Raw genomic sequence first — 26,918 nt, 5'->3', positions numbered from 1 at the left:
CTCTCCAAAGGAGCCATCCAGAGAGTTCTGGATTCTCAAATAGCGGAGGGTTGCTACTCTAGCTATTGCCTAGTACCGAAGAAGGATGCAGCCCTTCAGCCCATCTTAGATCTTAGATCATTGTCCTCTGAATGCCTTCCTGCGGAAGGAGACATTGAAAATGCCTATGCTGTTCCGGATTCTATCTGACGTGAACAAAAGCGACTGGATAAAGTTCTTGGTTCTGCAAGTATTTTCATATACCCATCCTGCAGTACGTCAGGCATTACCAGTGATTCAAGTTAGGCCAGGAGCATTTTCTGTTTTCCATACTCCCATTTGGCCTCACCAGATGCACCTTAGTGTTCACAGAAGTGATGGTGGTAGTGGCAGACCATAGCCAGAGCTCAGGGATACTAGTTTTGCCCTACCTCAATGACTGATTGTTCAAGGTGGGCTCACCACAGCCACTCATAGACCACCTCCAGACAATGGGTAACCTCCTGTTATCATTGCGGGTTCATGACCAACGAGCCAAAGTAGTACCTGCCTCCTTTGCAGTGCCTTTCTTTCATTGGTGCTGTCCTGGATACGGTACAGTTCAGAGCCATCCCTTAATGGCAACAAGTCCAAAACATTCAGGTTATGATCCTGATGTGTCAACCCAGTACATGGCTATTGGTGAGAGCTGTTCTGGGGCCTCTTAGCCTCCTGTCTCCTCCATGTCAGCAACTCCAGGTTGCAAATGCGGACTCTGCAATGAGATGTGAAATTCCAGTGGGCCAAGCACCAATGAAAACTGTCAGATGTCATTCAGAAATGGTAGAAAACTGCACATGATGTGCCTGACCACAATTGGACCGGCGATACACCCCCTCTACCGTCCCGCCCAGAGCAGATGGATGTGACAAATGTGTTGTTAATGGGTTGGGGAGGTCATATGGGGAGATGAAGATTAGGGAACTCTCAGCTGCATAGCAATCTGTTGAAGTTGCAGGGCATTTATCTTGTGCTGAAGGTCGTCTTACAATCTATCAAGGGGAGGCGGATTCAGGTTCTCGCGGACAACACCTTCACCATATGGTACTGCAGCAAGCAGGGCACAGTAGGATCCTGGTCCTGTCTCAATAAGATCTGCACTTCTGGGGTTGCTGGAACATTTTCCTCATCGTGAACCACCTGGCGGATTCCTTGAATGCCAACATAGACAAGCTCCACTGGTGGCGTCTGGCAGACTATGAATGGCCTCTACATCCCAAGGTGGCACAGGGCACTTTCCAGCAGTGGGCAGAGCCCTATCTCGATCTCTTCGCCACTGTTGAGAGTGTGCAGTGCCAGTGGTTTTATGCACTGGAGTTTCAGTGAAGACGCTTGCTAGGGGATGCATTCCAGCTAGAATAAAACGCTGAACTCTTGCACACCTACCACCCCACCTCTCCTGCCCCAAGTTCTGAAAAAGATCAGCAATGACCAGCCAAAGTCATCCTAGTGACACTGGATAGGGCCAGGAAATTGTGGTCCATGCAGCTTCTGGGCATGAGGATCTGCCCCATTATCAGGTACAACTTTGAGAGGATCTTCTCTGGCAACAGAGGGGCGCTAGGTCCTTCAACCAAACCTCTCAATCTACACTTTCATCAGTGGAGATAAAGTGAAGGCAATTGACTGTGTTTGATGTCAGACTGAAAGTTGTATACCTTTCTGTTAGACGAGAATCCACAAACTCCTTTTAAACCTGGTGCTGGTTCACGTTTCTGGCCTGGCGTGGAGGACAGCCCATTTACAAGCCAAATTATTGGAGGTTTTATTGTTTGCTTTGTCTTTGGACCATCGAGGCCTTGCAGTGGGCCTTATGAAAGGTTATTTGTCAGCCCTTGCAGCTTTTTTTTTTGCTTTGACAACTGTCCTTGTTTAAATAACGTATTGTGATGTGATTTGTGAAAGGTATGATACATGTTCCTTTCCAAAATCTTTCTGCCACAGTGTGACCTTAGTCATGACATTTCTCATGTGTATGCCCTTTGAGCCGAAGCACAGCTTCTCATGACGTCTTTCAATGCTGAAGACGGTTTTCCTCATTGAGATCACTTCAGGTTATTGCCTTAGTGAACTACAGGCAATTTCAGTACAACCACCCTACTCCACCTTTTTTCCAGACAAACTGGTGCTGAACACCAAGGCAGTTTTCCTACAAAAAGGTATGACTCCTTTCTACATTGAGCAATCCATCACTGTCCCAGCGCTCTTTACCCCACCACACTCCCCAAAAGAGGAAGAGCGACTGTATTGGTTGGACGCCAAATGGGCTTTGAGCTTTTACCTTAATCGTACCAAATATCTTAGAGGGGGCAAACAGTTTTTTGTGGGGTTATGTGGAGGCTATAAGAAGAGGGAAGGCTATGCAAAGGAAATGGGTAGTCGTCTCCATTATGCACTAGGAAGGACTGAGAGCCCACTCCACCATAGCTAAGGCTGCTACCACTATGTCGAACCACAAATTCCTCACCACCCTCCCACCTCCCCATTCTGTGGAGTGCCCTCTTTCTTGCAATCTGAAAAGGTCCTAGTTAAAGTTCTGCTCTCTGGTATCGTAAATTGGTTATGTTTCGCATCTGATAGCAAGGAAAGATTCAAGCAAGAATCTAATGTCAGTGCGCAGGAGTGACTAATATATGTATCTTCACACTGGCATTTCCGATGAAGTGTGGAGGCGTACAGTGCCACATAGCAACACACAGGAGTATTGCTGAAAAATATTCCAGATCCTGTCTGGCCCCTAGGGAATATCACATCAAATCAAATCAAATTAAGCTTTATTCGGTTGTATGTAGAACATCCATAAAAGCACAAAATATATTACATCTAAAAAAAGTACGATTAAGAACGGTTATATTATAAAAATGATAAAATATCAACAATGTGACAATTTCCCAAAGTTCCGGTCATCCCATAAATAGACACTATTTACTCTTTATATGGAAGCTACGACCGTAAGAGTATAAGCTGCTAAGGCATGGACACGGAATGAGCCAATACAATCGAAATAAGAAGCTTACAGGTTAAAGGTGACAGACAATGTGTCATAGGTTGATACCACTGCGCGACACCACAGGAGTGACCACTGCGCCTCTCACCAGGCCTGGTCACCATCTCGCTCCTCCTGCCGCCTCCTGCTCCTGCCTGCTCCTGCCTGCCAGCCTTGCCGCCTTTTTTTGCCGCAGACGCCCCCTGTCCCCCCGAGCGGCCCAGCCTCAGCAGAGCCGCCCGCTCGCCAGTTTCCCGCCGCAGCTCGCCACAGGCCCCGCCCACCACTGGCCGAGCCGCTCCCGCCGCCCAGCTGACCCGCCCTCTCATCCCCCTTCTTAAGGGGACAGCAAGGAGTGCTCGGGAGTGACCACTGCGCCTCTCACCAGGCCTGGTCACCCCCTCGCTCCTCCTGCCGCCTCCTGCTCCTGCCTGCCTGCCAGCCTTGCCGCCTTTTTTCGCCGCAGACGCCCCCCTGTCCCCCCGAGCGGCCCAGCCTCAGCAGAGCCGCCCGCTCGCCAGTTTCACGCCGCAGCTCGCCACAGGCCCCGCCCACCACCGGCCCATTGGCTGAGCCGCTCCCGCCGCCCAACTGACCCGCCCTCTCGTCCCCCTTCTTATGACGCCCCCAGAGCGACCGCGCAGCGGACGCGCACAGCGGGAGCACCGAATGAGCGCCGAAGGTGCGCCAAAGGTAAGCCCGTCTGCGCCCGTCCGCGCCTGGTTCGCGCCCAGCGCCAGGACCCCTGGCCCCCGCAGACCCCAGCCCACCCGCCGGACGTACGACGCCGCCACCCTCAACGCACTCAACGCCGGCCGAATCCCAGGATGCTACCGAGCCACCCCGAGACGCACCCACGGACCCTTCTGCTGCAACGTCTGCAAGTTCACCTGCATCCGGACCAGCAATACTCCTGCACCAAGCAAGACCAAGACGAGCAACAGCAGCAGCCACCTGAAATGCATCCTGCTCAACACCCGCTCCATCCACAGACACGCCATCGAGCTCTGGAACCTGCTCGACACAACCTCACCAGACGTCGCCTTCCTCACGGAAACCTGGATGAACGCCTCTTCAGCACCCGGCATCGCCATTGCCATCCCAGACGGCTACAAGATCATCCGAAGGGACCGCATCAACCAGACCGGAGGAGGCATCGCAATCATCCACAGGAACACCATCCGCGTCACGACCAACACCGACGACACCCTCGCACCCGCCGAGCACCTGCACTTCCAGGTCCACATCAACCCCAAGACCACCCTCAGAGGCACCCTCATCTACAGACCCCCGGGACCACGCACACAATTCAGCGAAGACATCGCCGACGTCATCAGCCCGCACGCCCTCCTCTCCGCCGACTACATCCTCCTCGGGGACCTCAACTTTCACCTGGAGAACAACAACGACCGCAACACCACCACCCTGCTGGACAATCTCGCCAACCTCGGACTCAAGCAACTGGTTAACACCCCCACCCACTACGCTGGACACACACTCGACCCCGTCTTCTCATCCTGCAAGGACATCGCCTTCAGCCACGCCACCGGACTCAACTGGACGGACCACAGCTGCGTCCACTTAAGCTTCAGAAGGACCACGATCCACCACCACCAGCAACAGGCTGCACGCAGAAGCTGGAACAAGATCACAGCCGACCAGCTCGCGACTTCCCTGAGCAAGAACCCACCCACCAGCTCAACGAACCCAAGCGGCCACCAAACTCGCGAAGTGGATCAGCAACTGCGCAGACGACCTCGCCCCTCTGAAGACCCCGCCTAGCAGACCCGGTAGCAAGAAAGCCCCATGGTTCACCGACGAACTCAAAAGCTCCAAGAAGAACTGCCGAGCCCTCGAGAGAACATGGCGCAGAGACCCAACACCGGACAACATGACTGCCCTCAAGCTCGCCACCCGAAAACACCACCAACTCATCCACTCCACCAAGAAAACCGCATTCAAGGAACGACTGGACAACAACGCACACAACAGCAAGGAACTCTTCAACATCGTTAAAGAGCTCTCCAACCCCAACGCCGGAAACAACGACATCACCCCTTCGCAAGACCTCTGCAACTCCCTCGCCTCCTACTTCCACAACAAGATCGCGGACATACACAACAGCTTCAGCACTCAACCGACGCACGCCACGACTGAACCACCGCCCCCCACCACCACCCTCCGCGCCTGGACCCCGATCAGCACCGAAGACACCGTCCGCACGATGAACTCCATCCACTCTGGATCTCCTACCGACCCCTGCCCTCACCACATCTTCAACAAGGCCGACGCTGTCATCGCACCCCACCTGCGGGACATCATCAACACCTCCTTCGACACCGCCACCTTCCCGGAGAGCTGGAAGCACGCCGAACTCAGCGCTCTACTAAAGAAACCATCAGCTGACCCCACCGACCTCAAGAACTACCGCCCCATCTCGCTGCTCCCGTTCCCTGCTAAAGTCGTCGAGAAGACCGTCAACAAGCAGCTGGCCGCCTTCCTCGAGACGAACGGATCCCTCGACCTCTCGCAGTCCGGCTTCCGGGCCAACCACAGCACCGAGACCGCCCTGATCGCAGCCACCGATGACATCCGAGCACTGCTCGACAACGGAGAAACAGCAGCCCTCATCCTCCTAGACCTCTCCGCGGCCTTCGACACTGTCTGCCACCGTACACTAGTGCAGCGACTCAGCAACGTCGGAATCCAGGAGAAGGCACTGGAGTGGATCATCTCCTTCCTCGCCGGAAGGACACAGAGAGTCCGCCTCCCCCCGTTCAGATCTGAAGCCACCGAAGTCATCTGCGGCGTTCCTCGAGGCTCCTCGCTCAGTCCAACCCTCTTCAACGTCTACATGAGCCCCCTCGCAGACATCGCACGCCAGCACAACCTCAACCTCATCTCCTACGCCGACGACACCCAGCTGATTCTCTCCCTCACCAACGACCCCGCCACCGCCAGAGCCAACCTTCACGAAGGGATGAAAGAGGTATCCGAATGGATGAAGAACAGCCGCCTGAAACTGAACTCGGACAAGACGGAAGTCCTCATCCTGGGATCCTCACGCTCCGCCTTGGACGACTCCTGGTGGCCCCCCGCCCTAGGCAGCGCACCCAAACCAACTGACCACGCACGCAACCTAGGCTTCATCCTGGACTCCTCCCTCTCCATGACCAGACAAGTCAACACCGTCTCCTCGTCGTGCTTCAACATCCTGCGCATGCTACGTAAGATCTTCCGGTGGATCCCCACCGAGACCAGGAAGACGGTCACCCAGGCCCTCGTCACCAGCCGTCTGGACTACGGCAACTCCCTCTACGCCGGAACCACCGCCAAGCTCCAGAAGAAACTCCAGCGGATCCAGAACGCCTCAGCACGTCTCATCCTGGACATCCCCGTCGCAGCCACATCTCCGGACACCTGAGAGACCTGCACTGGCTCCCGGTCAACAAGAGAATCACCTTCCGACTCCTCACCCACGCACACAAAGCCCTACACAACCAAGGCCCAGGATACCTCAACAGCGCCTCAACTTCTACGCTCCCAAACGCCAGCTTCGATCGACCGGCCACGCCCTCGCCGCCGTCCCCCGCATCCGAAGAGCCACCACAGGGGGACGGTCCTTCTCCTACCTCGCCGCCAAGACATGGAACTCCCTCCCGACCCACCTCCGCCTGACCCAGGACCACCTCGCCTTCAGGAAGCAACTCAAGACCTGGCTATTCGAGCAGTAGCGGACCCCCCTCCCCCAGCGCCTTGAGACCCTCTGGGTGAGTAGTGCGCTATATAAATGCTTTGATTGATTGATTGATTGATATAAAAATACAATAAGATCTTGGAGAAATATGGAGCTAATCCATTAAACAAACAAAGTACATTTAACTGTTGCACTAAATTCTGCCTGTGCTTGATAGTCAATTTCAGGAAGTTTACTATTGATTTAGCAAAGGGTTCAACTTCTAGAAATTGCAACGTTAGGAATGCCCGACGACACCTGCGCAGACCCATGACTTTTAAAATTGGAGTGAGCCACTGTTTCCTCAGATCTTGATAAAAGTTGCAAAAAAGTAACGTATGGATAGTAGATTGGGGGGAGCAATCATCACAGGGGCATGGTTGAGTGTCTTTTTCCCAGTTTTTAATCTTAGGGAAGGTGACTAGATGGTGGAAAGTATCAAGCCTTAACCTCGTTAGCAAGAGTCTTTCATATCCCGAAAGCTCGAAGGTTAAATAAGGCTGGACCGTCAGTGTTGTCTGAATCTGTAGTGAGTGTTGCACAGTAGATTTAGACACCTCACTGGATAATCGTAAAAATTCTAAATGGGTCAAACACGCCTTTTTAAACCGTTTCCTTAGATTTCCTGCAATTGTAGAAGGCGAGTTAAAAAACTGTTGCATGCCAAGGTCGCACAGGGATTTCCTGACATAATCTAACCAGGAGATGTAGTGTCCCTTTTCTAGGGAAATACAGTCCTCAATAAACTCCCTACAAAGGGAGGTTTCACTGGTGGACCATATGCGGTGCCACAGAAGAAGGGGTTGGATCCTTATCAGATCTGTTATAAAAGTCAAGCCCAACTCCATGTGGCATGCATAGTTGGAGGTTCCCTTTGGGACAGCCAAGATAAATCTTAAAAAATTATTTTCCAACCTTTGAACCTCCTCAACCTTGGCAAAGCCCCAAATCCCAGCCCCATAAATTGCACTCGAAATGCATTTGCCGTGTAGATTTCGAGTTAATCAACCGGGTGAATATTCTAAAGGTGAGGAATCTTTAGTTAGATAGATTATCCATCAGAACAAGCTTTATTGATGGTCAGTAACTTGTTAATCAGTTTGCAAAATAGCGTTATGATCGAAATATTGCTGCAGAAAATTAACAGTTCCGCATGGGCAGTGTGTATTGGAGCAAATGCTCACAAGGTCCATTCTGTTCTAGTCTAAGACTCTTTATTGATGGAAATCCAATAGAACCACATAGATTGTAAGCTAGCTCCATTGCATGCAACATCATTTTATGTGTTTTCTCACCGTAACTGGACTTATCATTTTATCTCTTGCTTTCTTGTTATTGACATTGCTTCCGTCCCAGGTTCTTCTTGCTTATTTGTCTTTGTTTTCCCTCTTGCTATCTCTCTCGTAAGCTATCTTCCCCGTATTATAAATGTCCCCGCAGAAGATATCAACTCCAAACCTAATTCGCCTATATCTAATGAATTGCACATACCGGTATCCGACTTGGAAATCATTGATGTTAATGAGACATCTGACAGACAAATTAGGCCGAATGTAGTAACCAGGGTCCGGGACGTTAAAATTATCCAAGGGAGTAACTCTGCATCACCACCCAAGAAAAGAAAGGGGCAGGGTCCTAATAAGCAAAATCACCCCCCGCCCCCTCAAAGATGTTGGGACGTAAACAAAAGTCTGTGGAGTGGGAGATCAGTTTAGGATATAATACGGCCTAAAGGGGCTCTGTTCCAATAGCTTCAGTTCCAGCCCAGGACATTGATAATGTGCAGTTCTGGAAAAAGCTGGAAATTACAGTTTCTGCCCTTCCGAATCCATTGGTTCTCAAATTATCTCACTTGGAGGCGAGCCTAAGTAAGCTGGAAAGTCTCGTCCACACCTCCTCCCTAGCCTCGGCTGAGATCTGCCAATGCAGAACTAATCAACTATTAATGTTAACTATTAACTATTGCCTAGCAGGAACGTGGGCCCAAAAGCTAGCGAGCCTGAAAGCAATCACGGACCTGCGACTGTGCCCCAGCAACCTCCACGCGATCCCTCATGTAATACTAACAATCCGGATTGGACCTGGACGTCACATCTAGTAGAAGTGCCCCCACCCATAATCAATCAGACTTCGCACAGGGTTTGACTAGAGGGTGTGACCAGATGCTAAACACTGAGAAGGAGGCCCTCTCTGCGAGGGTTAATCATAAGCGTAGAGGGGGAGTCCAGTCCTGAAGTGACTCACGATGCCTGAACCTACCCAGGGGCAACTCGCCAAGCCCAAGTAACTTGCATCTTCCTCCTGAAGTAACTCCATACACTGTCGTGCTGACCAATGTCCCCCCCCTCCCCCCCCCCTCACTACCCAGGGATGTGTTATTTGTGGAGTTCAATATGGTGGGGCAGATTGGCTATGTAGGGAGTTCCAGTAAGGCTTTAGCTGGAGATTGTGTAGTCCTAACATTTAGGCCTCCAGATTTGGTTCGAACCATAGTAGACAAGGGGGGCAATTGGCCAGTTAGAACTACGGGGATAACATCCTACCCCTGGGCTTCTTTGACCAACTACACAGACTCCCGCAGTACATCTGAGAGGAAGAGAGATTGTTGGGACAAGACAACCTAGGTATGCTGTTCCAGTCAGCAATCACTATGATATCTTTAGCACCTTAGAGGATATTGACTGACTTGCACCACTGAGCTGGCATTTGAACCAGGACGAGGGCTTATCCAGGAGTCGTGGTGATGTAACATTGCTAAATGGGTGCACCTCAGATTGTGACGAATCAGTGCTTAGTCCACCCCCTGCCATAACCGAGATGGAAACGTGGGAGAGAGATATTTGTACTGGAAGTTTAGCCCCACTCTTTTGTGTGAGCCCTTAACTCAAGCAATATCCAGCACGGGAAATATCAATCTAATTTCCCCTATTAAAGCTCCAACCAGACCCCTGTCCAATCTTGAGTGTTCCCTTTGTAAAATTATGTTCGAGGCATATGAGCTGCTGATTACACACTATGCATAGATCGCCACCTAGTGTTGGGCCCGGATGTTTGCAGTTTGTTTTTGTCCTGAAAAGTTCTTTGGAAGTCACAAGATAGGTGACTCCTCCTTTGGACCACATTGCGCATGGGCATCGGCTCCATCCTCAGATCGTTTTTTTCCCGCCATCAGGCTCGGATGTGTTTCCTGCGCTCCGGTTTGGAATCGATTTTCCTTTGGCGCGCAATCCTCACCCAGTTCGACGGTATTGTTTCAATCGCACTTCCCATCGACGCGATTCTTCACCACTTTGAAGTCTTCGATTCTGGTCGTCAATGAAGGCCTTCGGGCCTACCTGGGCCTTACTCTCTGGCTCATGGAAAGGACGCCATTCAAGAAGTGTCCTCAATGTGGGTCGAAGTTTCCCCACACCGATCTACATGAGGTGTGCAACCTTTGCCTCTCACCGGAGCACGAGGCCAAAGACTGTTCCGCTTGTGCCTCCTTCCGCTCCAAGAAGACGATTCGGGAACGACGAGCCCGAAGAACCATGGCTCGCTCGTCGGCTTTGATCCCGGACGACATCTTTCAAGAGGGCGTCGACGTGCCAGAACACCAGCAGGCCTAAGAAAGTGCCAGCTCCTCTGATGCCGAAGACTCCGATGACGAGGACATCGCTCCAGCTCAACGGGTCGTAAGTAAGAACGTCGACCCTGACCCTTCCTCGACACCCTCTAAAAAGGCTTCGGTCACACCCTCAACTTCGGGCCCGGGTGCACACCGAGAGACTGCTTCCCACGCCCTGCCTTCAGGCTCAGCAATCCAATACCGACACCGAAGAAGAAGCCATCTTCCTCATCCACGCCGATTGCTGCTTCAACACCCAAGCACTCGGTGCCGAAGACTGGCACTGGCTCATCGACGTCAAAACCGCACTTTGAGCAGAGTAAAAAACTGCCTAAAGGCCCCGACTCACATGCTTCGGAGCCGAAAAAACAACCGGAACTGAAAAAACACGTTCCGGTTAAAGACATTTCAAAAAGTTACAGTTCTAAGAAAGACCCTAGACCAGCTACCGAGTCGATGCTAAAAAAACCTCCGGAACTGAAAACTTCGACACTGAAGGATCTGCCCTCCACAGAAGATCTTTTTACACCAGATCCTACTAAAAAGACTCTTGTAAAGGATCCTAAGACTGGCCAACTAACTCTTAGTTCCAAGAAGAGACCACTTGAGGCGCCTGCAACTCCTCCTCCTCCAAAGAAGAAGAGAGACATTGCATCCTCTCCATTAAGGGTCTCTTCTCCACCACTTCCCCATACTATTCCTCCTCTTAAAACCCTCCACCACATCATTCGCCTACACCATCCACTGAACCAGATGATAATGTAGATACAGACTCTGATGACACAAGTGGGGGTGCAGATAACCCAGTAGGGACCAATAGTCCCTCTCAGTCACCTAATCCATGGGATGATTATAACACCCCTGATGTGCCTTACGTCCCTCAAGACGATGTATATCCTTCCAGGCCTTCCCCACCAGAGGACACAATAGGTTTTAACCTATTAGTCCAGAGAGCTGCCCAATACCATGGGGTTAACTTGCACACAGATACTGTGGAGGAGAATTCCTTATTGGACACTTTTGACACTACATAAAGGTCCACTGCCATTTTGCCAATGCTTAAAGTTGTCATTAAGCACGCAACAGAGGTATTTAAAGATCTTGTCAGGGCTTGAGTCCTCAACCCTCACATTGAGAAGAAATACAAAGCTGCCCCTACAGATCCAGTTTACATTAGAGGTCCAGCACCGCTAGATTCATTAGTAGTATCTAATGCACGTAAATGTGCTCATTCACAAACATCAGGAGAGGCCTCACCACCAGATAAGGAATCTAAACTCCTTGACGCCTCCGGTAAACTCACAGCATCACAGGCAGCTAACATATGGCGCATTGCAAATACTCAAGCGCTATTGGCAAGATATGACCGGGCACATTAGATGAACTAGAATCCATAATGCAGCATCTTCCAGTTAAATATAAAAACAGGGCCAATGAACTCCTACAGGAAGGTAAAAATATCACCTACACTTCCATTCGTTGTGCCCTAGATGCCGCAGATACTGCCTCAAGGGCCTCGTATCAGAGTTTTATTACCTTTTCATCTGCTATCTTTTTCTTTAGCGCTGGGACACCCTTTTTGGGTAGCTGTCGCGCTTTACAAACCTAACAAATAAATAAATTAATACCAGTGTCCTTTTGCGTAGGCATGCCTGGCTACGTATTTCAGGTTTCAAACCTGAAGTGCAAAATTCCATCCTCAATCAGCCATTTGATGAGAAACACCTATTTGGCCCTAATGTCGATGTGTCTTTAGAGAAAATGAAAAAAGACACCGACACAGCTAAATCTATGGGAGCCTTGTAATTGCAAGCTCCCAGACGTTCTTTTCTTCGCTCATCATATAGAGGCAACACAAGAGGCTACTCCTCCGACAGCCCCTCCACTTCCTATAAGGCCCCTAGCCAACCTACATTCACTAAGGGCTACCAAAGAGGGGGTTATAGGGGTAACAACAACAAAGTCAGAGGCAAAACCAACAACTCCCGCTCTGCCTCCACCCTTGCCCAATGACTTTCCTCCGCTTCCCCCCCACCATTCCACTCCTGTGGGGGAAGACTACAACAATTCCTTCCTGCCTGGACCAACATCACATCAGACAGGTAGGTGCGACAAATTATCCAATCAGGTTACTGCCTAGAACTAACATCTACCCCCCAAACATACCACCGAAACAGCGTCCAGTGTCACAAGAGCATCTATCACTACTAAAGCAAGAAGTAATATCTCTGCTAGAAAAAAGTGCAATAGAACCAGTTCCTCTGCACCAACAAAACAAGGGAGTCTACTCCCTATACTTTCTTATCCAAAAGAAGGACGGCTCTCTAAGGCCTATTCTAGACCTCAGACCTCTAAACATATACATACAGTCAGACCATTTTCACATGGTCACACTCAAACAAGTCCTTCCTTTTCTGTTACAAAATGACTTCCTGGCTACTCTAGATCTCAAGGACGCATACTTCCACATTCCCATTCACAAAGCTCAAGGTAGTATCTCAGATTTCCTCAAATAGACTTGACAGCGGATGCATCGCTCTCCGGCTGGGCAGCCCACCTACTGCACCACACCATGCAAGGCAGGTGGACACCACAACAAAAGTTACTCCATATCAATCACCTGGAGTTACTAGCCATATTCCTAGCACTGAAAGCTTTCCAAAAGCAAGTATCAAACAAAGCTGTGTTAGTCCGCACAGACAACATGACAGCCATGTATTACATACAGAAACAGGGCGGAACACACTCCCTGCAACTCTCTCAACTAGCACAGAACATATGGCGGTGGGCTATACCTCAAAACATATCCCTCTTAGCCCAACATGTTCCAGGAGTACAAAATACCATAGCAGTTCTGTTAAGTGGTCAGACACAACAGACCCAGGAGTGGGAACTTCATACGCAAGTTCTTCAACCATTCTTTCAGATGTGGGGACAACCTCAGATACACCTCTTTGCCACCCACAAAAACGCCGAATGCCCAAGCTTCGCCGCCAGATATCCACACCCACTGTCCAAAGGCAATGCGATATGGATGAACTGGTCAGGCAGATTTGCGTACGCTTTTCCACCTCTACCACTCATGCCACTAGTAGTACGCAAACTACAGCAGCATTCTCTAACTCTCATCCTAGTTGCTCCAACATGGGCCAGACAGCTGTGGTACACCACACTGCTACAACTGTCTGTAGTACTACACCAAAAACTATACCTATCTCCACGCCTTTTAACACAGAACCGTGGAGAGATCAGGCACCCGGACCTAGCTCAGCTCAACCTTGCGATCTGGCTCCTGAAATCCTAGAATTCGGATATCTTAACCTTTCTCCAGACTGCTTGAACGTCATAAAAGAAGCTAGATGTCCAACCACTAGAGCATGCTATGCATGTAAGTTGAAACGCTTTGTAATATATTGTCACAACAACAATATTAATCCCCTAGACGTGTCTATTCAACACATCATAGGATACTTACTACACCTTCAAAGATGTAACTTAGCTTACACGTCTATTAGACTACATCTTGCTGCCATAGCAGCATATCTTCAAAACGGACAGCATCTATCTCTGTTCAGAGTGCCTGCTATTAAAGCTTTCATGGAAGGACTAAAAAGAATAATTTCTCCCAGAGTACCACCTTCACCAGTGTGGAATTTAAACATCGTTCTCACAAGACTGATGGGACCTCCCTTCGAACCATTACATATATGTGAACTACAGTTTTTAACATGGAAGGTTGCGTTCCTAGTGGCTATTACTTCGTTACGGAGAGTTAGTGAATTACAAGCTCTAACCATTCAAGAACCTTTCTTGCAAATGCATCACAATAAGGTTGTTCTCCGTACCAATCCAAAATTTCTTCCCAAAGTAATTTCTCCCTTCCACCTCAATCAATCTGTGGAACTTCCCGTTTTCTTCTCGCAGCTACAGACAGTAGCAGAACGAGCTCTTCATACCCTAGATGTCAAAAGAGCATTGTTATAGTAAATCGAGAGAACACAACCCTTTCGTAAGACCAAACAACTTTTTGTGTCTCTCACCACCACACAAGGGCAACCCCATATCAAGATCTGGCTTAGCTAGATGGATTGTCAAATGCATACAGATTTGCTACCACAAAGCTAAACGCACGTTATCTGTTCCTCCTAAAGCCCACTCTACAAGGAAAATAGGGGCTTCAATGGCATTTTTAGGGAACATTCCCCTAGATGACATCTGCAGAGCAGCTACATGGTCTACACCACACACATTCACAAAACACTATTGTGTAGATGTGCAAACTAAACAACAAGCTAATGTGGGCCAGGCTGTTCTCAAAACACTATTTCCAACTACTGCAACAGATGGGGGTGGTTGCCGCTAAAAGTGGGTACTGCTATACAATCGATGCACAGTGTGTAGTCTGCAGCTCATATGCCTCGAACGGAAAATGCTACTTACCAGTATGCATCTGTTCTTGGCATGTAGAGCTGCAGAGTTACACATGCCCACCCACCTCCCCGGCTACCCTGGTCTGTTCCAGTATTATCTTAATTAGATACAGCTTACATAGACATCCTTCTTTATCTTGCAAAGCTCCATCATTTCCCTAATGGCGAAAAACAATCTGAAGATGGAGCCGATTGATGCCCATGCGCAATTTGGTCAAAAAGAGTAGTCGCCTATCTCGTGACTTCCAAAGAACTTTTCAGGACAGAAACAAACTGCAAACATCCGGGCCCAACACTAGGTGACGATCTATGCACTGTGTGTAACTCTGCAGCTCTACACGCCAAGAACAGATGCATACTGGTAAGTAGCATTTTCCTTCTTCGAATATAGCAGGTTTGCGCAATGAGACAAATAACCAAATTTGGTGTGGGTTCATTTTTTTTTTATGTGTTTATTGATTTTCGTCAAAAGAAGCACATCAGATAACAAGAATACTGTTATAATAGAATCATAGAAACCAAACCCCAACCCTCCCTCCCCCCACCCTTCCCACAGGTAGAACAAATAGAGATCCAAAATAATGAAGACGTACTTTTGGCTCAATAGCTGCACATATACAGAATTATAACAGTAACAACCTGATACAGGACCTTCCAATAAAGCTGTTAATATAGCCATCAACGAAGGCATTCGGGGCATAAAAGAAGTCCTACCATAGAGCAGTGCTTAGGACAGTGAGTGGGTCCGAACTAGAACATGCATAAAAAATGGGCAGTCTTCATACAGATTTATAACAAGTCTGACCTAGTCAACAAATATGCAGTAAGCGGGGCCCAAAAGTCTTTGGGGCGGGAAGTCTCCGGCAACTCCTCCTCATAAGTCTGTAACTTGGTTTTGCATTACAGCAGATCACGGAGCCATTTGTTTTCTTTTCTAAGCATGCAAGCATTGCGCCACAGCTCTCTTTGCGAACAGGGTAGACAGTACAACTATATGTCTATTACAGGGTTTGAGGCGTTTTACATACCCCAGTAGGCAGAGTTCGGGGTGCAGTGTACTGGTTCCAGAATTATATCAGTTAGCAATTTTGTCACGTCAGACCAAAAGGTAATCACACCCATACATTGCCATGCCACATGTAAAAAATCTGCATCTGCCATGCCACACCTTACACAATCTCACAGGCCATATTTAAATAGCTGTACAGGGGTATAATATAATTGATGCAACATTTTAAAACAAATTATTCCTAGGTTACAATTAGCCGTTAGACGGCCAGTGAGGGCACAATAGTCAGTCCATACATCCGGAATGAGGGCATTCCCCAGCACTGCCTGCATTTAACACGAGGGGTGCTCCTGCTGCTCCAGTTCTCGCAAAGATGCATTATAAAGCTTGGTGATTAGACCCTGTCGCTCTTCTCCCGCCAGCATCGCCTACAATGCCCGCAGAGTGGTAGGTTCAGGTAGGTAGTCTGGATAGAGAGTCTTAATGGCCTGCCGCCCGCTTGTGTAGGTGAAGCTGAACATAAAGCCTCGGTCCAAACCTTTCTGCGCATCTTGCAGTGATTTAAATTGACCCTTCGTATATAGATCTCCTAACCATAAGATACCTACTTTGGCCAGTTCACGGGGAGCCTGCTTTTCACGTGCTGCTGATATAGCATGGTGCGATGCCAGGGGCAGCGACGGAGCATAAAGATAAGATAATGGAGCTCTTTCCGCCAGCTTAGGCCAAGCCCACGCCGTACATTGTACAGGGTTAATCTCGGTCCGTGGGACACCTGTACCCTCGACAGAGTTGCTGCCTTCACTGCCATTGGGAGCACTGCATCTGCTTCTATCGCCACATGGGGTTGAAACCGCTGAAGGAAGTGCCAATAATGTTCAAATTGAGCCTGAGCATAAAGATAGTATAGTCTGAAATCTGGAGCCTCAAAGCCCCCCTCTCAAATGGCTGCACCAAATGACCCCACCTGCACCTGGGCTGCTTCCCGCCCCAAACAAATGTTGTTAACGCAGACTGGAGAGTTTTGAATAGTACCACATTCAATGTAATAGGGATATTAACAAAAAAATACAGCAGCTTGGGGAGAAAGGACATTTTCACAACTGTTATTCTATCCGCAAAGGAGAGGGGCAGATGTGCCCACCGCTCAGCTTGCTCCTTGATACACGTGATGGCACGGCCATTGTTCTCCGAAACCACTACCTCCGGGTCTCTATGCAGCCAAACCCCTAGATACTTCACAGCGTCCGACGTCCAAGTTAGCGGGTACTCCAACTCAATCTCTTTTGTGTGTGCCGTTAGGGGAAACACCACTGATTTCGACCAGTTGATCCCGAGGCCAGAAAACCATTCAAATTTAATATACTCCCGGAGCAGCTCAGGCAAATATACCTCAGGTTTGTGTACGTGTAGTAACATGTCAGCCGCGTACAGAGAAACGACCAGCGGTCTCTGTTGGAATCGCAAAGCAGCTGTCCCATGCTTTTGTCGGAGTTTGCAGGCTAGGGGCTCACGGGCAAGCGAAAATAGCATCGGTGACAGTGGGCACCCTTGCCGCATGCCTCCCTAGATTGGAATCTGAGATGACACCCACCCGTTCACTCTCACCTCATTCTCCCTAAAAAAAATCCCGATCGTCTCGGTGATGGTCTGTTTAAAAACTCGGTCTGCTAATTCAGGGGGTTGTAGGCGCCATGAGAAGGGTGGTCGCTCACATGTGGGGACTTGCAGGTCTAAAGTTACCGGAGAGTGATCCGAAAGTGTTTGAGCTTCATGTCTCACCTCCATTACCCATGTGCAGACTGTCTCAGAGAGTAGCCAGAAGTCTATTGGGGACCAGGATCCATGAACCGTAGAAATAAACATACTCTCCCGGCTCTCAGGATGTCGAAGTCGCCATACATCATGTAAATTTCCTGCTTCACATATCCCTCGTATCGCCTCTGAAGCTTGCTTAGGTCTTGCCTCACCACTGGCCGTTCTATCTAATGTTAAATCTAGGCAAACGTTGAAATCCCCACCCCAAATAAGTGCAGCGGGGAGAATGCAGATATTCTACGCCACACATCTGAATAGAAGGAGGGTTGGTCCCTGTTTGGACCTTAAACATTTACCACCAATACACTCATGCCCCACAAACATCCATGCAGAATCGCCACTCGTCCTTGCTCATCCATATCCGCTCGAATCACTGTAAACGGAACACCTTTTTTTTATAAGAATTAGCACCCTTCTAGAGTAGGAAGAATAAGAGGATGCAACTTTAATACCTGCCGAGCATGTTCCCACCATTTTTGCCGATTCGATGGTGAGGTGGGTCTCCTGTAGTAGGGCCACAGGCACTCCCATATGATCTAAATATGCAAAATCTGACCTAATCTTTTTAGGGGTGTTAAGCCCTCGCACATTCCAGGTAAGGAATCTAATAGTAGTGTTCATAGCGATAGGCCAACGTATCGAGATGGAAATACCAATATTCTGGGACATACAGTGCAGATCAGAAAGAACCATACACAGCGAAATGAAAAGAAATATGGAACAAATTCCCATTGCAGTTCTGCCATCCCTTCAAGGAGTTCTTCTCCACCCCCTCCCACTTTAGCACCCCCAACTCGCCAAAGCCATCCCAACCCTCCAAATCCCTACCCCAACTAAGAACAAAGGAAAAAGTGTAGATACAGGGTAAACCCATTGGGGGGCGTCTAGAACTTCTGTCCTCCTATCTGGTAGGAGGTGGCTGAGCTAAACAATTACTGCACCTGGAATCCAAGCCAATGCAAGCCACGTTGGGAGCTCTAAGAGGCAATAGTATTCGGCCCATCAGAAACCTACCACCTGCAAGAGAAAAAATTGGTACTCATCATCTGTAGGGGGCATAATTTCACATCAAGAAGGCCTATTTCTCCCCAGTCTTATACTCAATACACCAATCAGAAATCTGTGAACTGTCCCTCTGTCTTAAACAATCTTCAGTTTCGGATGTTGCTTGAGATTCTCGCCGTCTCCTTTTTAGTTGTTTAGCGTGATCCATCGCGGCCTTGGGAGTAGTGAAAATTTTGTAGGTACTGTCAGAGCCTATCCTCAGGCGGGCTGGATATAACATTGCATATGTGACCCCCTCTGTTTGTAAAAAATTTTTGACAGCGCCAATCTCTCTGCGCGCCGCTTGCACAGCCACAGTGAAGTCTGGGAAAAAGGCTAGAGTGTTCCCCTGATGTTCAATTGTCCCTTTCTCCCTGACCATGCGTAGTATAGTGTATCGGTCCCTGTAGTTAAGCACCCAAGCAATAACCGGACGTGGCGGAGCACCGGGGACCGGTTTAGCGGCAAGGGAGCGATGAGCGCGTTCAATAATAAACATGGGTGACAGGTGAGCAGTACCAAAAATATCCGTGATCAGTGTTTCAACAATTGTTTCCATTTTCCCCACATTTGTGGAATCCGGCAGCCAAGTGATGCAAATATTGTTTCGCTGGGAACGAGCCTCCAAATCCTCATTCTTTGCTTGAATGAGGGAGAGGACCGTCTCCATGTTCAAAGTTCTCCTTGAGACTTCGCTTAACCCATCCTCCATGGCAGATACCCTTTGCTCAACCTCCCCCATGAGGGCATTCTGTTTCTCTAGTTGGGATGACATATGATCTAGACCGTAGTTGACTGCTGTCATCGTGCCCTCTATAGACTGGAGGCTGCGCTGCATGGCAAGAAGTGTGGCCTCCAGAGTGGGCTGCCCAACCTCTGGGGCATCCGCCTCAGAGTCTGAAGCTACTCTTTGGGTGGGTTTAGGAGCTTTGCGCGCCCCAAACGTGAGGCGAGGCTGTGACTTATCTGTCCGGCCCATAATGGTGGCAAGGGGGAGCTCTCTGCCACACACGGAAAGGACAGTGCCGCCAGGCACAAGGCAGTACAAGGAATCTAACCGTGAGCCGCTGCTGTAAATGAAACCAGACCCTCCATCACACACAGCAGCAGGGATTAGGTGCATAGCCGCCACCTAGGCCATGGGAGTCAGCCAGGTCACGTGGATGTTGCAGGGCCTCTCCGACCAGGCTCTACACAGGGTCACAATTCAGAGGACCAAGTAACCCAGTAATCTGTTATGAAATGAGGCAGGGGCGCTAAGCTGCAGTGCCAAGCCCCAAGCCTCCTCTGCAGAACCAATGCACGCTATCTCCTCCCCTTGAACAAGGTTACTGGCAGTGTCAAAGTGTGCGATTAATCAGTTCCAGGCTGGGTGCACAAATCAAGGATTTCCCTGTGGCCGTAAATAACAGGTACTATTCAGCAGAGAAAACCAGCCTGTGGCGACCGCACGTCCGCGTGCATTCCCTTGAGGCAAATGCTGTATGAAGGGCGGGCAGGGGAAGCAGCGCCGGCAGATGTCAATGTGGTATTGCGTCAATCGGCCGCCTGGCCCAGCCACAACACCACAGCCGCTCGCGCACCCCAGCACCCAGCAGCAGAGCCCGGGCCGCGGACCGCACTAGGCCCGTCCCGCCTCCACGAACACAGGCCCAGTACACGCCGCGTCCTGACTCACCGCTACCAGCATCGGGGGGGGTCCAAGCGCTGCCCTCTTTCGATAGGCTTCTTGCGGCGGCTCGCAGTCTCAAGGGGCCTTCGCACCGCACCATCAAAGCTCCTGGGATGTTACGGAGCCCGCCGCAGTGTCCCCAGAGCGGCAGCCAGCCGCGACCAGATCAGGACGCCGACGAAGTCGCTAGCACCGACCGTGCCGCCGCCGACTTAATTCACGGCCTCGCGAATCCTGCCACTACGCAGCCGGGAACGCAGATGTAGTTTCTTTCGAGGCAGCGGGCTGAGAGTGGCAAGCAGGGCCGGTCCTAGGATTTGAGTGGCCCTGGGCTAAAAGGCAACGTGCGAGGCCCCCTCTAATTTAGATAAGTGGCCCCCTGCAAGGAGACCATTCAGAGACACTGTGGGGGCCTATTGCCCAGCATTTCTGCGCCCCCACAGTTTTAACTTTTACTCCACAAGCATTTCTCACACCTTCAGCCCGACAGGTGTGAGAATTGATTGTGGTCTAAAAGTTAAAACTGTGGGGGCGCCAAAATGCTGGACAATGGGCCCCCCACAGTGTCTGTGAATGGTCTCCTTGCAATTGAGGGAGCGTCTCCCTCCCCTATGCCTCCAGACAGACACCATCCCTGAGAGGCCCAGGGAGGGGGCCCCCTCCAATGGACCTTAATTGCAAGGTGACACCTTTTTTTTAAATATATCTCCAGGGAAACAAACAGGACACATCAGTAGTGCGTGGCCCCATGCTGGTGAGCTGAGCGCGAGGCCCTGTGCAGCCGCCCACGCTGCCCATGCCTAGCGCCGGCCCTGGTGGCAAGGTAAGCCCAACAATCGATGCAGTGGATAGTTTTCTATTTAATGCGCTCCCTCACAGATCCAGATAGCATGGACCTCGGGCCGATATTTGACGGATTTCAACTCAGCCGGGCAGAGCCTCCCAAGGGTGTGGCCATCTTGCCGTGTGCCCTCTAGCGCCCCCTGTGATTTCATTTTAGACTATAATATCCTATGTTTCCAGGAAACATAGATCAGAGACTCAACTCATATTAACGGATTTAAAACATTTTGCACGCCTGCAGTGAAGGGACAAGTGGGCAGACCTAAGGAAGGGCTTTGCACATATTTATCAAACAAGTTTGCAATAGACAAAATGGAATCAAAGTGGGGGGACAGATGTTATCAACTGATCAAACTGCATCAAAGTCTGACCCATTGCATCATATTGGTTAATTTTTATAACAATATTTTACCAGACGAGCTTGGAAAGGTTGTGAAAAATATTGGCAGTGATATTAATTCTGTCTGTAATGCGAGTGCAAAAGATACAATGATACTCCTCCTGGGGGATTTCAACTGCCCCTTATGCCCACATGAGGACAGTAGAATCTGTGGTTTTAATGATGAAGAGGGCATGTGTAATACTCTTTTTTGCTGATTTTGAGTTCTGAGTTGGGTTTTGTGAATGATTTACTGACCAGTCCTATCCCCATGCCCTACACATGTAATGGAAGAGGTTTACCCTCCACCATAGATTACATACTAGTATCCTGTAACTACGCATCTAGGCTGTACTCTTTCAATGTTGGCGATAACCCATTGAGTGACCACTTCCCCTATGCCTAAAGATTAGTCTGCCATCATATAGGTCTGATAGGGTGGGCGATGCTTCAGAAGTCATAGGGAGGGTAAAACTTGATAAAATCAATGGTTATACATTACAGTGGTCTAAGGTGGACCCTGATGCTGTCATAAAATATCTGGTAATGAAGTATAAAACCGCCTTTGATACTTGTCTGAGCGAGTCAGCTTCCCACAACAGTATTTTATCATCTTTTCAGATAATATCAGCTGGGCTCAGGGAGCTATTATCTGTCCAACTCCGTAATAAGGTCAAGAGTCGGGGATGATTTGACTGTAAATGTATACGAGCATACACTAACCTTAAAAGTGAGTTGCATAGGCAGCCCAGAATTCCCAGTAATGTCAGGCAGGCAAGAAAGGATTATAGGCTGGCACTTAAGGAAAGAAGATGTGCTATGAGAAGGAAAGCCTGGGAATCCCTTCACAGTGCGGCACTACAGGAAGACAGTGCCGCCTTTTGGAGAGCAGTGAAAACGCCATTTTTACAACCTGCAGGCGGTCCTTCCATAATCGCTATACCTGAGGAGTCCTGGGTTAGTCACTTCTCAAAGGTGTACAAGGGGCAGGAGTTTCTCAATTTACCAGTTAGTGATGTGTCAGAGGATAATATTGATAGAGTAGACTTTCAGTTCAAGTTGGAGGGGGTGGAGAGAGAGCTCTCAGTGAGCCAGGGAGGTGTAAAGCTCCTGGCCCTGATGGAGTACCAGTGGACTTGCTCAAGTTAAATATCACTCTCTGGGGGCCCATAGTAACCCAGGCATTTAATGCCAGTTGCTCAGAGTCAATGTCAAAGACTTGGGTGGAATCTGTTATAGTTCCAATTTTAAAAAATGGGGATTGTAATGATCCTGGGTGCTATAGGCCCATCTTGCAATTGGACTCCATGGTAAAAGTGGCTGGTCGAGTCATCTTGAAGCGCCTGCAAGCATGGGCAGAAGATAGTCAGGCGCTATCAGATATAAAGTATGGCTTCTGAGAGGGGCTGGGAATGATTGAGCAGAGTGTAAACCTGGCCCTACTAGTGGGGAAATACACAAGAGCAAAGAAGGGAAGCTTGTTTCTGGAATTTGTGAACCTCACGGCAGCCTTCGACTCTGTAAGGCATGACAGATTGTGGGAGGTTCTTGAGACCGCTGTGGCCGACCCCTATATTATCCTTTTTCTACGGCATCTTTACAGTGGCGCAATTGCGAGCATGTGTTTTGAATTGGGTGGTGAACACACAGCTTCCTTTCCCATTAGAAGGGGGGGGGTCAGGCAAGGTTGTGGTGTCCTGGCCCCCTTTCTTTTTAATCTCTATATTAACGGTCTGGATCAAGCATTGCTTAAGAATAACCAAGATTTCCCTTTAGTGCGGGGACGTCCCATACCTGCTCACCTGTAAGCGGATGACGCAGTATTAATATCTAGCACACAAATTGGTCTCCAGAGGGTCCTCAACAGTTTTACTGATTTTATGAAGGATCTAGGTCTCTCTATCAATATATCGAAGACTTAGATTATGAGCTGTGGTCATGGAAGTCAGAGGTCAATATGCATGTTTGTGGATGGACAGAGGCTAGCCCTGACAAAGAGTTTTCTTACCTCTGCATTTTATTCAACCAAGGCGATTCATGGGCTCAAGCTATATCTGCGGGAAAAAACCTGGTGTTTATTAAGAAAACAGCTGCCCTCGCTTCTTTCTCTAGGAAGCTATGCTGGAAACCACCAGGAGAGCTCACTCAAATTTACAAAGCCAAATGCATTACAACTGCACTGTACGGGGCGGGTGTCTGGGGTTTTGCAAATACCCACATGATCCAAATTGTGGAAAACTCTTTTTTAAGATATATTTTATCAGTTCCACCCAGTACCTCTTCTTATGCCTGTCATGATGAGCTGGGCCTTTCTTTCATCTCCGACCTTATAAAACTGGAACCCATCCATCTGTGGCACAGTTTATGGTTGAAAGAGCAAACCAAGTTAAACAGGGAGATCCTACAGGATTGCCATAAATTGGAGGAGGTTTTAACCTCTTCGGGCTCAGGACAGCCCCCCGCCTGTCCGACGTCACGGTGGTCGTTTGCGGAGGACGGCCCCTGGCCGTCCGAAACACGCCCACTCATTAATTCTCCCGCACAGCGGGAGAATTCACGCAGCGTCGAAGGGGTTAAAGATTCCCTGGGTTAGGTACGTGCGTGATTTTATGAACGACTTAAGGCACGCAGAATATTTTCTTACCCTAGATCTATACCAGAAAGGATCTAAAAAAAAGGAGGGTCTCCAGTTATTGGTCTCAATAAGAATGTTAGGGGAAATTTTAAAGCCCAGTGTTAAACAACATCAGCTACTTTTAACCACTGTTGATATGGAACCATATCTAACATTTGTTCCTGGTGGTTTTGACAGGCGTTTATTAACCAGATTTAGGCTGGGTATTGTCCACAGACTTGTGCCCTTTCCAAAAGTGAATGACTGGGCACTGAAACTGCAACTATGTCTGTGTGATAATTATTCAGATCAGTCCACTATTCACCTAGTTTTGTAAATGTTATACAGTGTTAAGGAAAGTATGGATTCTTCCTCTTTTAAGACAACAGGGCTGAGACAATGCCGTCCGGCACTGATTAAACTTCAGTTTTTGGAGATTGAACATGTAGCCTGGTGCTTAGCAATGTTCTTGAAGAAGGTACTCCATCAAAGGCAAAGTATTACAATTGATGAATTGAAACTGAATGGGTATTTGCCGCTTTTTAGATGATTTCATCATCGTTGCATTAATTTTATTTTGTATTTTTAATTTTTGCTATTTGTTTGTGTGTAATTTTATGAATTGTTTGTAATTTTATGAATTTTGAGCTTTTATGATTGTTAAAAAATGCAGTCGAATAATGCTTTCCTTGACTTGACTTAAAATCCAATAGAACCACATATATTGTAGGCTATCTTCATTGCATGCAACATCATTTTATGTGCTTTCTCACCATAACTGGACTTATCATTTTAGCTCTTGCTTTCTTGTTATTGACATTGCTTCCGTCCCAGGTTCTTCTTGCTTATTTGTCTTTGTTTTCCCTCTTGCTGTCTCTCTCTTAAGCTATCTTCCCTGTATTCCTTCTGACCCTGTCTTCTGTGTCACCATTACTTCGATCCCTGAATTGATGATTAATATTATATTCCATCTTTTCTTTGTCAGATTTGAACCATCCCTCTTTCATGTCTAAAAGAGATGGACATCTTCTGTAGTCACCCTCTTTCAGTCTTTCTCTCTGTTGTTAATCTACCATGGTCTGTCCCTCCTTACACTTTGTATCACTTCTTTCGTTTCCACCGAGAAAATGTTTGGAATGAACTGTTCTAGGTACCTCGCTGCTGTGTCCTCTCAGTCTTCGCAGTGTTTAAGATGACTGGCTTCTCATTCGCTCTCAAAAAGTGATAACCCCTTTCCCCGAGTCCTTCCCATCACTTCATCACTATCCAGTCACCATCTCTTATCCACTACCTGTGCTGTCTCTTTAATGCTCTTCCTACTTCTACTGATCACAGGCTCTCATTCTTCCTTCCTTTATGTTTTAAACTTAGTCTCTATCTCTCCTGTTCTTTAACTTCCTTTCTTAATCAGAGATTTTTCTGTTTGCTGTTACTGTCTGGGTCAGATCCTCACCTTTCTCATCCTACATCTTATCATTCATTCTTTCACTCCCAGCTCCCCTCGTATCCCTTTTTCTCCCATCCATTCTTTCATATGTATTTTACCTCTCACTCTTGCTTTGCCAGCTCTCACCCTTCCACATTCTCACCCCTCCTGTCTCCACCTGTCTCGCTCTTATCTTTATCTCTTTTCTCTTGCTCTGCCTCTTACCTTTCTCGTCCTCTTGTTCACATTTATACTCCCACAAGTGTTCTCATGTTGTATTCCTCTTCTCCCTGCAGAGGTGATGGTAGGTATGGGTTACACGCGAGAGGAGATCAAGGAAGCACTGAACACTCAAAAATACAATGAAGTCACTGCAACCTACCTCCTGCTGGGCAGGAAGAATGAGGTAAGTGCTTTACATGAAATGACCATCAGATTGAAAGTTAGGAACGAGTAGGATCCCTAGCTTCCGTGTCTGGATTACATACTGTATATATGTATATGATAACTAAGAGATTGGGATACTTAAGGTACTGAATATCCCATAGCTACACAGCAAGGAAACCCATCCCTGGGGTCACATATCCTTGCTTTTGTATAGGAAGACTCTTGACACTGGGGCTGTGGATTTACGCATGCATTTGCTGAGGTAACTGTTAGGGCTCATGCCTCTGTACCCCTTTATCACTCTATCTGTATGGTAGTTATTGTATGTGCCTGGGTTGTTCCATCAGGGATGCAGCTGGGGGATCCATAGAACGTAGACCCTGAAAGCGACGTGGTTGTGAGGACTCCAACTCCCAGAGTCCCTTTCGTGATTTAAAGCTTGACTAGCTGCTGCTGCTTTGTTGGTTCATGCTGTCGGTAGCTGGTGAACCCAACCCTGAGCCTAGAAGTCGTGTGGAGATAACAGTCTCCCGTCTCTTGAGCATTAGCCCCACCCACTAAAGCCTTAAAGAGAGGTTTGTGACCACACTATGAGATACCACGATATGAAGAGCTGCTAACCGGGCCCAGCCCAGTCTAGGCCAAGGATTAGACCCTCTGCACGCAACCATGTTAATAAGACGACGACGGGAACCTCTGCCGTTTTGGGAGGGAGGGGTGGGGGGAAGCAGACCACGAACCATGAAATGTGTGTAAAAGGCCACTTTATTGGAACAGGTGCACATCACAAATTTAATAAACATCGGCAAAAGACTTCCAAAACTAAGCCTCACCAAATAAACCACAAACCTAACGCCGCACCCCGCCCCCTCCACTAAACTTTCCTTGAACCCGCCCCCACCCGTACATTACAACATTTCCAACAATACAAAACATTACATCACCGTAT

At 48.6% G+C, this 26,918-nt stretch overlaps 1 protein-coding gene across 2 annotated transcripts in view; it reads left to right on the top strand.

Annotated features, from left to right (window-relative positions):
- Positions 1-26,918, top strand: part of MARK4 (microtubule affinity regulating kinase 4) — an 811,738-nt gene that overhangs the window by 473,486 nt on the left and 311,334 nt on the right. For both annotated transcript variants that reach the window (XM_078660898.1, XM_078660899.1), the window contains exon 11: positions 25,879-25,988. In XM_078660898.1, coding sequence (XP_078517024.1) covers positions 25,879-25,988 — 110 coding nt within the window. The remainder of the gene's footprint in view (positions 1-25,878; positions 25,989-26,918) is intronic.

This window comes from Lissotriton helveticus, chromosome 9 (genome assembly GCF_964261635.1).
Source record: "Lissotriton helveticus chromosome 9, aLisHel1.1, whole genome shotgun sequence".
NCBI classification, from domain to species: domain Eukaryota; kingdom Metazoa; phylum Chordata; class Amphibia; order Caudata; family Salamandridae; genus Lissotriton; species Lissotriton helveticus.
The sequence above is the reverse complement of the archived record's forward strand: the minus strand, read 5'-3'. Positions and strand labels throughout refer to the sequence as shown.